General features: G+C 39.8%; 1 protein-coding gene across 1 annotated transcript; it reads right to left on the bottom strand.

Moving 5' to 3' along the window:
- Positions 1-3,716: 3,716 nt before the first annotated feature.
- Positions 3,717-6,866, bottom strand: LOC145784057 (equilibrative nucleobase transporter 1-like). Its single transcript, XM_082595812.1, has one exon. It carries the CDS (start codon positions 6,864-6,866, stop codon positions 5,394-5,396), a length of 1,473 nt encoding a protein of 490 aa, XP_082451938.1. The 3' UTR covers positions 3,717-5,393.
- Between the last annotated feature and the right edge of the window lie 6,409 nt (positions 6,867-13,275).

Raw genomic sequence — 13,275 nt, 5'->3', positions numbered from 1 at the left:
TCATTTTAATTATGGATGCATTGGTTGGATTGAATCTTCATCCTCGGCCTTCTTATTGGTTTGTTCCTTTCAGTTTCAAGCCTACTTGGGAAGGTTTTATACCATTGCTGCATAAACCATCTGGCTACTAGAGGTCACCGTGCTTCAGACAATTGATTGAGGAAATCTTTATCCTTGGACTGGGAAAGCTTTTTTGAGAGCGTAATCCTGGTAGTTTCATACATCACTTGTAGGGTAGGATGTTGAATCACTGATGCAGGTCAGGTCACCGAGCTTGACCAAGTGAAGTTTTCAATTGTTGTTGTCTGTGAGACATTGTAGGGGAAGGTCTTGACCTACGAGCCACTTTTTAGATTTTTTGCGTTAACTTTTTTTTTGCTGAAGATAGAACGCTCAAATTTTTAAAGCATTTAACATAACTATTGGGGCAGATCATGGGGAAGTTTCAGATCAATACCTTTAATAGCGTATCAGTTATGAACATTTCCTTGAAAGTCTCCAAAGTGGCTCAAGGGTGCTGCTGGTAATGACCCATAAACCACCCCGAATTACCCTTGAGCCATGAGGTTATTATTACACTATATAATGTAAATATAGCCTCAGCTTAAAATGTAGGTATAGTAATATTAAGATTACATGACAAAGCTAAGAAACCCAGCTTGCGATGAATTTGTAAGCGCGCAATCCAATCTTTTCATTACCTATTAAGTATTTATACTCTCAACTGTTGAGTGAGAGATATGAAATCACAAAGGTTTAGTGTGTGAATACATATTAATTTTAAATATGATTTGAACATGCCCTTAACCAAGCTAAATTACACTTAAACCTTACAGCATAATACAGCCTATACAGTCCTACATACTATGACATAATGGCATCACCCATGAACCATGGCTCAAGAGTCATGCTCCTTGGTGGTTCATGGGTCAAGACCAGCCTGATTGGTATGCTTTGCATCAGAACTAAAAAATTAAAGCAAGTTATTAGCCACAGTCTAACTAAGATTCAGCACTAATGCCTACCATTGCATATATGAAATAGAGCTTCCTGCACTGAGCTAAACCTTAGGTACCAGAACAAAAAATCAATGGCACCAAAATTTTACTCTGGAAGGCTCAAAACAGAACTTCCTTAACAACTGGAAAACGCCTTTCAGCTATAACCCAAAATTTTCCAAGAAACCTTCTGAGGCATTAGCACGTTCAGAAATGGTACAAGTTGACGCTAGAGTGCAACAGAATTTTTTTTGAAGGGGGTGGATCATGGGTAAACCCGGTTCATAGGTCAAGACCTTCCCCTAGGCTAATCTACCAGGTGCAGCTGTATTGAGAGCAGTCTGTAAAAACGCACACTCCTAAAGTCAAACAAACACCGCTCGATCTTGCAGTATTTTGCTCTTACATCAAGCACTGAACCAGCTGAGCTATTGGCGCATTTATACCGTTTTAATGTATTCTAGATCACATTTTTCTCGTAGCCACAAACGTGTAGGCTACTGGTAACTGATTAAGTTGTTACTTTTGAATCTTTACCCTCAGACTGACAAGCCTTTGATGGGCTATTTAAGGCAGTTTTGCATTACTTGTAGAGCAGCGTTAGTTAACTTTTTTACCCCAGCGCCTCTTTTCAGAGATTTTTATTGTCTGGCCAAGGATATCTTTTTTCCTGAGTCACGTGACAACCATAGCCTGAGGGCTGTAGGCTACTGATGAGGATGAGTGGGCTGATAAGCTACAATAAAGTTGTATCTAGGGTCAGGGCTACCATACGTCCTCTTTTAAGAGGATTTGTCTTCTTTTTTTTTTCAAGAAAAATGAATTGTCCTCCGAGGACACTAAAAAAATGCTCAAATGTCCTCTTTTTTGACAGTTTGGGTTTTCATGCTTATATTTTCAACAGGATTATATTGCTTGATGACGTTTCAGCGACGGCTTGTAGGCTATTTGTTTTCTAAACATTTTGTATACCAATGTAACATGCTGATTTATGGATTTTACAAGAAATTCGCGCATTTTATTGAACTGTTGTTGAACGATCATTGCCTGGTTCACTGTAAGATATTGAACAATATTTTAAAGGCAATGCTTACACTTTCACAAAAAAATTATTCTTTTGCCTGTATACGCTATATTATTGATACAACGCTTGTAGACATTGTTGACTACCAACTCAGTTTGGTTCGTTAGTTACTTGAAACAAATGTTTACAAGTGCAATGTGTATAACACCTTACCTTCAGCAAAAGAAATCGTGGCATGGATAGGCCTACAGCTTTGCAAGGAAACGAACAGCTTTTTAGTTCACGCCGTTTTTAGCATCTTTACGATTACGCGCAGCCTACTGTTTTAATCATATTTCATGCAAAGAATTTAACAATTTCGTTCAAGGCTGACCATTCTTTGTTGAAAAAAGTTAAGGCTTGGCTACCTGGAGGTCGTGCCTAATTTCTTTTCGTGCCTGACTCTTAATAAAACAAAATCATTTGTTGTCGGAAGCACTAAAAGTGGGGAAAAATAAGTTAAACGTTCAGTCAACTGTTTTCTTGTTTTTTTTTGTTAACTTTTGCTGTGTAGGCCTACACTGTAATAATCTAAAAAGATTCTTCAAGCGTAAAATTCTAATAGCTAATAATAATAATCGTATTTTTATTTGCGCCCATTGCGATAACACACACCACACTGCGATACAACAGACGACAGGAAGCAGCGAAGCGACACGGCTACGCAGCCGACTAGCTGGCAAAACGTGTCCTCTTTTTAGGCGATGAAAATATGGTAGGCCTAGTTGTATCGGATTCTGCATTGTGGGATTACGAACTAAAACTTAAATTATGACTGAGAATATGGTAAATTTACTTAAAGAAATACATTCAAATTTATTAATAGGCTACCGTACTTCAAGAAAATAAAGCAGTATTTCTCTCGGTTCTCCGCTAAAATAAGCATGTGCCCCTAGTAGGCGAGAATATAACAGAGCAAGAATATAGCCTACAGTAATCTAGAATTCTAGATCAAGCAAAAATACTAAAGCAAACTTGCAGTACGGTAAGAAAAACATCGGTACACCTTCTGAATATAGTGCCCCTTGAGTATTTCCACCCCTCTAAAAAGTCAACATCGCCTTCTGGTGGGCGGTAACTCTCAGGTTCGCCCCGTTAGCTCCTGCCTGGATCAAGATCACGCGGGCCTGGTTCGACTCTCTCGGGGTGTGCGCTTGAACAACGCATTGCAGGACTGCTCTCCATTCAGCGGCATCTAGTGAATGGAATAATTCCCCGGCAACAACATTTCAACAATCGGAAACTTCACTTTGCCAATCTCGGTAACCGGCCCTGCGCCAAGAGCCTCTACAAGTATGCGAAACTACCAGGAATAACATACCAAGGCTTTGTCAGTCCAAGGATAAAGATTCAAAACTAACTAACAAGGTTAAGAACTGTTGTAGGAGTTTTAAACCACTGACGCAGGACCGGTTATCGAGTTGACAGAGTGGAGTTTTCTATAGTTGTTGAAGTTTGCCTATTGTCTGAATTATTCCATCCACTAGATGCCGCTGAATGAAGAACAGTTCATAAAATGCGTTCCTCAAGCGCACAAACCCCACCAGCACCGATTGATGTTGAGTTGTGTGCTTGACCACAAAGCTAACGGGGCGGACAATTACTAAGCTGGCGAGGCAGACTTTTTGAGAATTTATTTTATTTATGACACAAGAGCCTTTCTATAATAATAAGCGGAACAAAAAGCGTCGGTATGGGATACGCTTTTGAACATACAGTACCGTAGATGTATTTACAACAAGGAGCAATAGGCCGTGCGGTTTACATAATGAATACGTACACAAAGCTGGTGATTATTAAAAGTTATTGTTAAACCTAACAAGGTGGGGTTGGGACGTTCACAAAGAATGATATTACAACATAATGGCACCATCTAGTCACAATATACAGGAAATAACGATCAACAGACATATCTTGGTTTGGTTTTAAATTTTATCTTCGGAATGACAAAATTTTGATAGGTTATTCCTGGTATGCAATTGATTGAGTTTCGCTTTTAGCAGCATGATCGTTGCTTACTTCACAGTGTAGATGTTCCGTAAGCTAGTGCAATTCGCTATTGCCACAGCGAACTCGCGGCATCAGTTCAGGCTAAAACAAATCGTTAAAATCTACACTGTGAAGTTATTCCTGTCAATTGCGCATACTTGTAGAGGCTTTTGAAGCCGGAAAGTTACCGAGATTGGCAGAGTGAAATTTTCGGTTGTTGAAGTGCTGTTGCCGGTGAATGATTGAAAATTCCATCCATTAGGTGCCGCTGAATGGAGAGCGGTCCCCAGAAAGCGTTGCTCATGCGCACACCCCGAGAGTCGAACCAGCGCCGCTTGATCTTGAAACTTCTTTGTTCACAAAGTCGCGCTCACAAACTGAGCTATCGGGGGGGACGGCATATTTAGGTTCAACAACTACGCAAAGCAAAACAAGTTTCTCATTGACCCTTAATGTAGACCGCTATGATCAAAATGTTAACCTAAGGTCCATTCAAAACAATGTACAATAAGTTGATAGCAATGCGGATGTTTTAGTTTTTACCCAAACGCTTCCTTGAGCAGGTGACTGCTTCATGATGCCATTGAAAAGCAGCCAGTGGTCGGCAACTAAATTTAAAAAAAGCTTTTCTGTTCAGATCATTTAAAATCTGCATGCTTATCATACGAAGCATATGTCCGTACAATATCCGTCATTACATCTAGTTTGAGTCACTGCCACTGTTTATGGGGGGTAAAAGGTTCACTAGAAAAGGTTACCGACTTACCGGTACACATTATATGATTTTAAACACTAAACTAAACACTTTGTAGCAGGTGTAACTAACAACTAGCTCATACAGCAATGATTTACATGTCACAGAGTCAAGCGTTATTAGCAACGTTTTTCTTGTAAAGAAAAATCCCTGTTTTTACTTTGCCTTTGGGTGATAAGCTCTTTAAACTCATGGGACTCAAACATTTGTTCAGGCTGACAATATTCTTCCAAAACGTCTCTTCGCAAGTGTTTAAATCTGTTTTTAAGAAATGCATTACGCCAATGGTCAAATCTTTTTTGGCGTTGCTCTTCAAACGTTTGATGTATTTTCACCAATCGTGTTAGTTCCGCTATGGCATTATTCTTCAAACGTGTTCTTTTTTTTTCACTTTTATGTTGTATTTTCTACCATCATAGCATAAACATTACTTGCCATGGTATATCAAGGGTCTGGAAAAAGGTAGAAGCGACAAAACGCGAATGTTGAAACGTGCTCGTGAGACCGAACGATTTACGAAATAGAAGGAATTGGCACGGTCGCACACCATTACGTTACACAGAGTATTGTGATCTGTGATCGGCAAAAATCAATTTTGTAGATTGGGAATTGACGTTGGGATGATATTTCGCTTGGTGGAAAATTCTTTTTCAATCTTTTTTGCTTCTAGATATATTAGAAGTGGGTGAATTAAAGTAGTGACAGTCAATGCACATAGACCCAAATGAATATAGAGAAAAGAAGGGTCAACTTTTTGGGCAAAACGAAACAGAACATTTTGAAGCAAAAATGCAAGACCGGCTGTGAAGTTGATAAGACCATAAAGCTTTCCCAGATGTTTAACAGGAAAAAAGAACAGTACAAATGCGGTGCAGCAACAGTATAAGTACGTTTTGCATACAAGCAGAAACACAATTGAAACCACCACACTTGGAATTAACACTGTAACGGAAAGAAGAATGCCCAAAAGGCTCGTCACGATTGCAGCTGCTAAAGCTCCTTTTAAATTAATAACTTGGTTTACTTTTGTACTTCGTTTTGCAAATTTTCGAGCTCCATCAATAATTAACCCCATTAAGGGAGCTGCTGGAAAGCTAAATAAAAGAATTAAATTTAACATTTCTGCTGATTTTTTGACTTCTTCCTCAGTTTGAAAATTTCTCACCCAAGCTATATAGGAACCGAGGAAGAAAGTGGTGCGAAAGGCAATGAGGGTGTAATGAAACATGCTCGACCAAAACAGTTTATTACGAAGACATTCAGCAAATGTTATCTCCGTGCCTTGTTGATCGTTACCGGGCTTTGATAAATTGCGATTGTTATCTAAGCGCACCGTTTCAGGAATTTTAATGGTTTTTATATCTTGAGTTTTTTTATTTTTGACTTTAAAGCAAGGCCATTCCCTCCAACCATACTTAAAATTATTAGGGAGCGGAAAGGGAACGCGCTTTTTCGGCATCAAAATAAAAGTCTTCAGCAACGGGTAAATAGTTAAACACGTGAGAGCCCAAAATACAGCGTTCAATCCCACGCCAGCATCTACAAACTTTTTTATCAAGTAAAACACAAGAGTTCCTGAATCATACGCTCCATCCATCAAAGCAATAAGAGTGCCACGGCCATATTTGGATAAACTAACGAGTTGCATGTTGCTCATTAAGAAACTGCTTCCCGAGAAGCCAATGAGGACAATTGAAGGGAAGAGGAGGTTGGATGTACTTGCGGAAGAGACGCTTATCAAAATAAATCCCAACAGATAGAGTCCAACGAATAAACTGCGAGACAACCACATGCCAAACTTATCCAGGATATATCCGGATGGAAATAACATGAAAAATAAGAAAGCAGACGCGAGAGTAAAAACCAAATTGAAACTTGCTTCTCTTGCGTCACAATCCGCCGCAACGTTTGTCGACAGATTTCCGTTGACTTCGCATCGATCTTGAAAATATCCTTTGTCCTCGAGGACGACTTGCAGCGAAGGCCACCCGAGTACAATGCCCGAAAACATAATATTTTCCGCAAAAGCAGAACCAATACTGATAATGTCCATTAACTTCATTACGACAATATTACGTGGTTAAAACCAGTATAGGCTATTAGGTATCCTAAAAAACTGAGATTTGTAAGGTCAGATCAATGTAGATTCCCAGACAGCATACTCTGTTATCTCTACATTAATTCAATGTCTCCAAACGTTGAATCAACGTAAAAGTAGGAGATTTTGTTGTCTGGGTTAGACCTACACGGTACACATCATTGTGTTTGCGAAATCGTTCCTTCAGGCTATTTGCTGGATCAGCAATTGAATAGAGTCAGATTAACATAGTAACACCACCTCTTTCAAAATTTCATTACTTTGTTATAGAAATATTTAGCCTATTCTTGAATTAAGAGCGGCTCCAAAAGCTCAATCATTGTAGTTTTGCATCAGCTGCTTGTTGAGGCGTTGAACCGCTGTCGTAGAGTCGTTCACAGACACAGAGGCTGACAGTATGAAGTGTCCAAAATAAGAAAAATATGAGAGGCTTTGCTAACAAATTTTTGCTGCCTATAAATTATATCATTTTATATACTATAGTTTCCACTGAATTGCCTTGTTCAATTGTACACCCTGAGCCTTGAAACATAGTTATGTGTTTAATGTTGTCTTTTGTTTATTAACAAAGTTCAGTGTCTATCCTCTGAGCTTTTGGGAAAGATGTTGACTTCGTTGCTTCACTGATTCCATTTATATTCCTCAATCTACTTGAACTTTTTTTAAAAGGTAATTTTACTGCATTGCTTTTTCTTCTTTGGTAGCCTGCATTAATCTGCGGTGTCAATAAGCTGGCTGTTTCATCAGCTGTAAATACTAAACAGAGTATTGTTGATTTCTTTTTGACTTAAGTCAATACGTTGTCGTTTTTTGAAAGCTTGCAGCACCAAGGAATCTGTCAGGCAAGCAAGACCATGGAAGTCTTCAAGTATTAAGTCTAATTTACAAATGAGCTCCAAGATTGAGCCCCCGACATTACACTAAAGCTTATACTACGTACTTTTTGTCAAACTTTATAAAAAAATGATGTGACAAAGCACACTATCATAAAAAGTTTGTTTTGCTGGTACAAATTGCTCTGCACGCAGCCTTCATTGCCAGTCAATGCTTTGTCGATCTTTTCGAAGCGCTTCATAACTATGATGGGGCATGTGGAAGCTTGTTTGTTTTCATCTTGCATCACTTTCAGGAAAACTTACTGTTAACCACAAATTTCAACTCAGCATTGCGACACGTATGTTCGACGTAAATAGATGCAAACTTTTGCAAATAAAGGGTGTTCTTATAATCTAGGTCTGTCAATCAACCAACAATTTTAGTGATCGCATACAATCGTCAATCACCATTAAGGTTGGTTTTCTGAGCTTTCAATCGTTTAAATTGTTTTATTTACAAGGAATCACAGCTTGAGCTGACCCAGAAAATCAGCTCTTTGTTACATCAATTCAACCTCGGTAGACGCTTAATCAATGTGACTAAAAATGACTCATTATCACCCGGACAGCAAAATCCGTAATTTTTACATTGATTTGACGTCGCAGACGTGAAATCGGCTGAGAACGGTTGCGGTTGAGAACCCCTGCCTATCCATTGCCGCGAATGAATTGGTCTGATTACATTGCGCCTATTTCGTGCAGTTTATCTGAGTTCTTCTTTGATCTGTGTTGAGGGCGAAAAAACAAAATTATACAAAACACAAATAATGCGCAGAACAAGGACGGCAGCAAAAAACCAAAGTCAGCTGCCACCCAGGGGATTCGAACCTTGGGCGTTAATCACATGCTACATAGAACCTGATGCAGACTTTGTATTCATAACGCAATACCGCTCAAGAGCACGCGGCTGTGTCTTTGGCAGGACACTAAAAGGCACGCCTGAAGGTGGACACGAAGATTGGCTTCTTTGCCTTCCCGTCCACTTGATCTAATTCTTCTACCACTGGGTGTAAGCAGAGGCTCCGTACTCTCCGATCGGAGGGGGCCTCGCAAGGAATGAGGGCCCCTAAAATGTTTGGGTGGCGCCGAATGATCCTAACCGCTGTGCTGCGACTGTGCGAAAATATTCATCAAATTAAAGAACCTTTCAAAGACCACCACCAACAAGCTGAAACAAGCCAATTCTGCTGTTCGCGCTATAAAGCTCTTTCAATCGTGATCTGCCTTCTGCTCGCTGTGATAGAGCTAACAACAACACGGTGAAAGGGGGAGTATAATTTCGCTTTACTCATTACAGAATCAAATCAAAACAAAGTCTGTTATTATTGAAGTTATTGCGTCACAATTGACCTATGTACACACAGTGGTGGGTGCAGCTAACGCAAAAGTTAGCTTTCAACAAAGAAATCAGCGGATTTCCAATAAACTTAGCCTACTTTCGCTAACGAGTCAGCTAAAATTTCGAAAATATTAGCGAAAATGCAAATCCACTAACCGAAGCGTTAGCTTCGCTAATTAGCGGAACTGTGCATACATAATATGAACTCTTGCATGTTGTGTAAAATAAATACCGCATTCCAGCTTCTGCGTTGTAAGGGGCCCCGGACTTATGTTAGGAGGGGGCCACGTTCTTTGTTGCTACGGCCCTGGGTGTAAGCCTGGATACGACAACAGAAACGCAATATGCATACATTTGAAGAGAGACTCTGTTCTTACTTATAGCTTGCCAGAAGGTAGATTGGCCCAAAATCCTATTAGGCGACTCACGTCCCTTGGTACAGGTCACATGGCGATGTTGAAACACTGTAAAAGTGACTACTTTTGCTAGCTGGTATGCAATTGCAGCATTGAGCACCGGTATCTTTGGCAAAATCAAACATGTTCAAACACTGAATGTGTTGATAAAACAACGAAAAAACTATTATTTTCCTCAGCCAGCTAATTCACAATTCGTTTTTTGCCCTGATTATTTTCAGACGTTCAATCAATGCAGAAAGGACAGCTTTGCAGGCTAGGCTGTAAGTTTGCAGATCGTTCACAATAAACACACCTTCCACACGCCCAAATTGATGTTTTCTAGCCAATCTATAACTGCCATCATACTTTGCGACTAGTTAGGAGAAACGATTACAAACTCATATCAACCCAATGTAAACTTTTGTTTGCGTCAGTGCCTCATGTTGGATGGTAATCAAGAGGTAAAATTAAGTTTTCTGGCCAGCCAAGCGGTTCATTTGTTTGCACAAGATAAGCATGCAAAGGTACACTGTACACAGGGCCGCATTTAGCTGATGAGAGCCCGGGGCACTTTTAGATCGGAGGGCCCCGTGCAAAAATTTTTTTTTCACCAACGGCGCGAAAAACCACCTCTACTTCTATAGTAGCATTAATCCAACACTGCACTGCACAGCATTTTGCAGAAATTTTAAAGGCTGTAAGGAAATAAAATAATAACACAAAATCGCATTTTTCCACGTCGGGGGGCCCGGGGCACCTGAACCCTCTGCCCCTCCTAAATCCGGGCCTGACGGTACACGTTTATATGGTGTTACATTAATAAAAAAAGGAGAAAAACATGAAACTTTAAAACATGGGCAATGCCAATGCCCATTGGGCATGGTAAACTTATCCAAATGCAGTCACTTTACTCGTATTCGCCAAAGATAAGCCCAAAGTAATGCTTGATATAAACTACGGATCTATTTTGACTTGACGGAAGCTATGACGAAGACGGAAGCTTGACAGAAGATATACTCCTGTCTTTTTAGAAATATATGAGTAGAACGTCGGTAAAGAGTTTGTTTTAATGAAACACAAACAGTCAGTGGCGTAGCCAGAAAAAAAATTTGGGGTGCCAAATATTTGATGAATTGAAGAGAACGACAAAGTGTTTGATTTAAGACATCGCCACCTGATGTGCAGTGGCGTATCCTGGTGGGTTAAGCAAGGGAAGCATTAAAGCTGGTGGGGAATTAGATCGTGTCGAAGGCACGCGTAATCTAGGGGGTCCGGGGGCACGCCCCCCCGGAAATTTTTTAAAAATTACACTCAAATAATGGATTATAGCGCTTTCTGGAAACACTTTCAGGGAAATATTTGTATGAAATTTATTAGCAGATGAACAGCTATTAACTTATTAAAGGTAGCTGTTACACACGAACGGGCAAAAACTGTGGCTAAAATTAGAGAACACAAAAAACTCAGCTACACAAAAACCCAACAGAGTAAGCGATTCTGAAATTGCTTCCATAGATTAGTTAAAAGAAGCGTAAATCGCGTAAACTTTGCGCGATTTACGATTTGCAAAATTTATTGGTGTCTTTCTGCGTGTCTAAAACAATTCCTGGGAGGTGTTAATAGCCAGATGTCTTGGAAAACGATATAAATTTATACAAATTATATTATATTTTCAACAATTAAAGGGTTCAACTTCGAAATCCAAACTTTGAAAATTTGGGGGGGCGCATGGCCCCTTTCGCCCCCCCTGGCTACGCCTATGCAAACAGTGACAAATTCGGTTGTTATTTAGACACACACAAAAACCAAACAATTAATAAAAAAATAAAATCAACTTTTTTTACCAACTCTGAAGCCAAATTAGAAAAAGCTAATTCCTTTCAATTGGCAATCCTGCAGAATATGTAGCAAAGCTGGAGTTGAAATGGTGTATGTTCCATTGAACCCCCACACCTCTGGTCGTAATACTATAAGTTTTAATTGTCGCCAGTAAACATTTTTGTGCAGGGGCTCTATTCACTTTTAGAATTCGGGGGGGTGATTTTTAGACATTGGGCTAAAATCGTCTTAGTTATTCCAAACCACTCCAATAAGTGTATGTGTGGGGGGGGGGGGGGGGGGGTGGCGTTGGGGTGGCGTCGGGGCGTTGGATACAGCCCATGGTTTTGTGATAAGTTGAGAGATTAGCAATGACAATGAAAGTTCTTGAGTTTCGAAAATCGGCTAAGTTAATTAATAACTTAAGACACTCTACCAATCCAAAACATCATTAAACGTCTTTTTGATGTTAAGTGGTTTCAGTAATGAGCTTGCCGATTGAGTTATGATGTGTTTTGATTTTGAAAGCTAATTGCAATCGCCATTGGACTTCACCGCTCTGCATTCAGCGGCAGCTAGTGGATGGAATAACTCACAGCTAACAACGACTTGACAATCGCAAACTCCAATCTGTCAAACTCGGTGACCGACCCTGCGTTAGTGGTTCAAAGCCTCTACAAGTATGCAAAACTGCCAGGGATAACCTTTCAGAGGCGTAGTCAGTCAGAGGAAAAGATTCAAAATCAAACCAGTTTCCAGTGATAACGCCGCAAACCTGAAACTATGGTCTGATTACGTTGCCTCAGGCTATAAGCCGTAAACTTTGTGCAGTAGCCTATAGACTAAATTATGAATTAATCACACGGCATTTTACAAAATGTAGTTTTAAAAATAAGATAATTTTTGATCTAGCTGTTAAATTTTTAAATATTTGTTTGATTTCTGAATTTTAAATTGGCCCTTTATTTCTTTGCTTGGGTTGTTCATCTACTTCTGCTCATTGGAGCCTGGCAACCCTAGTACATTGCCGCAGGATACTCCAAGCAATTTGAACTGCTCGATTCTAAAACCAAACTTTAAATAATAATTCAAGTGAAGTTTAAGTGACAGAAGGCATTACTTGCAGGTATTTTAAACAAAAAAAGGTTGTGTGGACTTTAGGTAAAACAACAAGACAGTAGCCTGCTGTATGCTGGGCAGTGACCGTAGCTTTAGGGTGCTATAAAACAAGAATTGTGTTTTATGTAGTTTGAAAACCGGTTTCGTGAACTTGATTGTCCAGAATTACCACCTAGTCGCGGCAATCATCTACTCGATAATCATTCCGTAGCAAAAGCATGTCACTGCATTGACTTCACTAACGGAATAACTGAAACATGACAAAACATTTCCAACTGCGCAACGCTGGTTCGAATCCCGGCTAAACAAGACGTTGAAAAGACGACAAGCTGACACCTGAGGTCCAGAGAAATGTTGGCTTCGAGGCTGAGTGAAAGGTGACCGGGAAAAGAAACTGGTCTACTCGTATCAATGTCCTAGGCAGTACCGTAGACAGGGAGGTCTAGGAGGTAGGTTTAAACTCGAGATGATTTTGGGGCCCCATGACCATTCCAACTGGTCGTGAACTTAACGAAGCTACCTCGCATTTGTTGGATATACTGTAGCGCGTTTTGCTTAGTTGAGTCTTGATTTGGGTCTCAAAGATCTTATTGTTACCGGGCCAAAAATAACCTCTCAACGCCCCTGGTTTTAGGCCTATAGCAATCGACAAACCAAATTATCTCTAATTATTCCGATGAGCAAGAGCTAAGTTTGGTCCAATCTTTTCCTTCGGACTTGTTTAGAATTTCATAGAACAACTAACATTAAAACGAATTACAAATAATATAACAAAGAAATTTAAGCTTATCTTATTACAGCAATAAGTTCAAATGGCGTTTAAA

Source organism: Aplidium turbinatum, chromosome 15 (assembly GCF_918807975.1).
Source record: "Aplidium turbinatum chromosome 15, kaAplTurb1.1, whole genome shotgun sequence".
Taxonomy (NCBI): Eukaryota; Metazoa; Chordata; class Ascidiacea; order Aplousobranchia; family Polyclinidae; genus Aplidium; species Aplidium turbinatum.
Note: the sequence above shows the minus strand (reverse complement) of the source record. Positions and strands in the feature narration are given on the sequence as shown.

What these genes read in the sequence shown, in the direction of transcription:
- LOC145784057 (XM_082595812.1), bottom strand. Translation starts at nt 6,866, where the DNA reads ATGAAGTTAATGGACATTATCAGTATTGGTTCTGCTTTTGCGGAAAAT.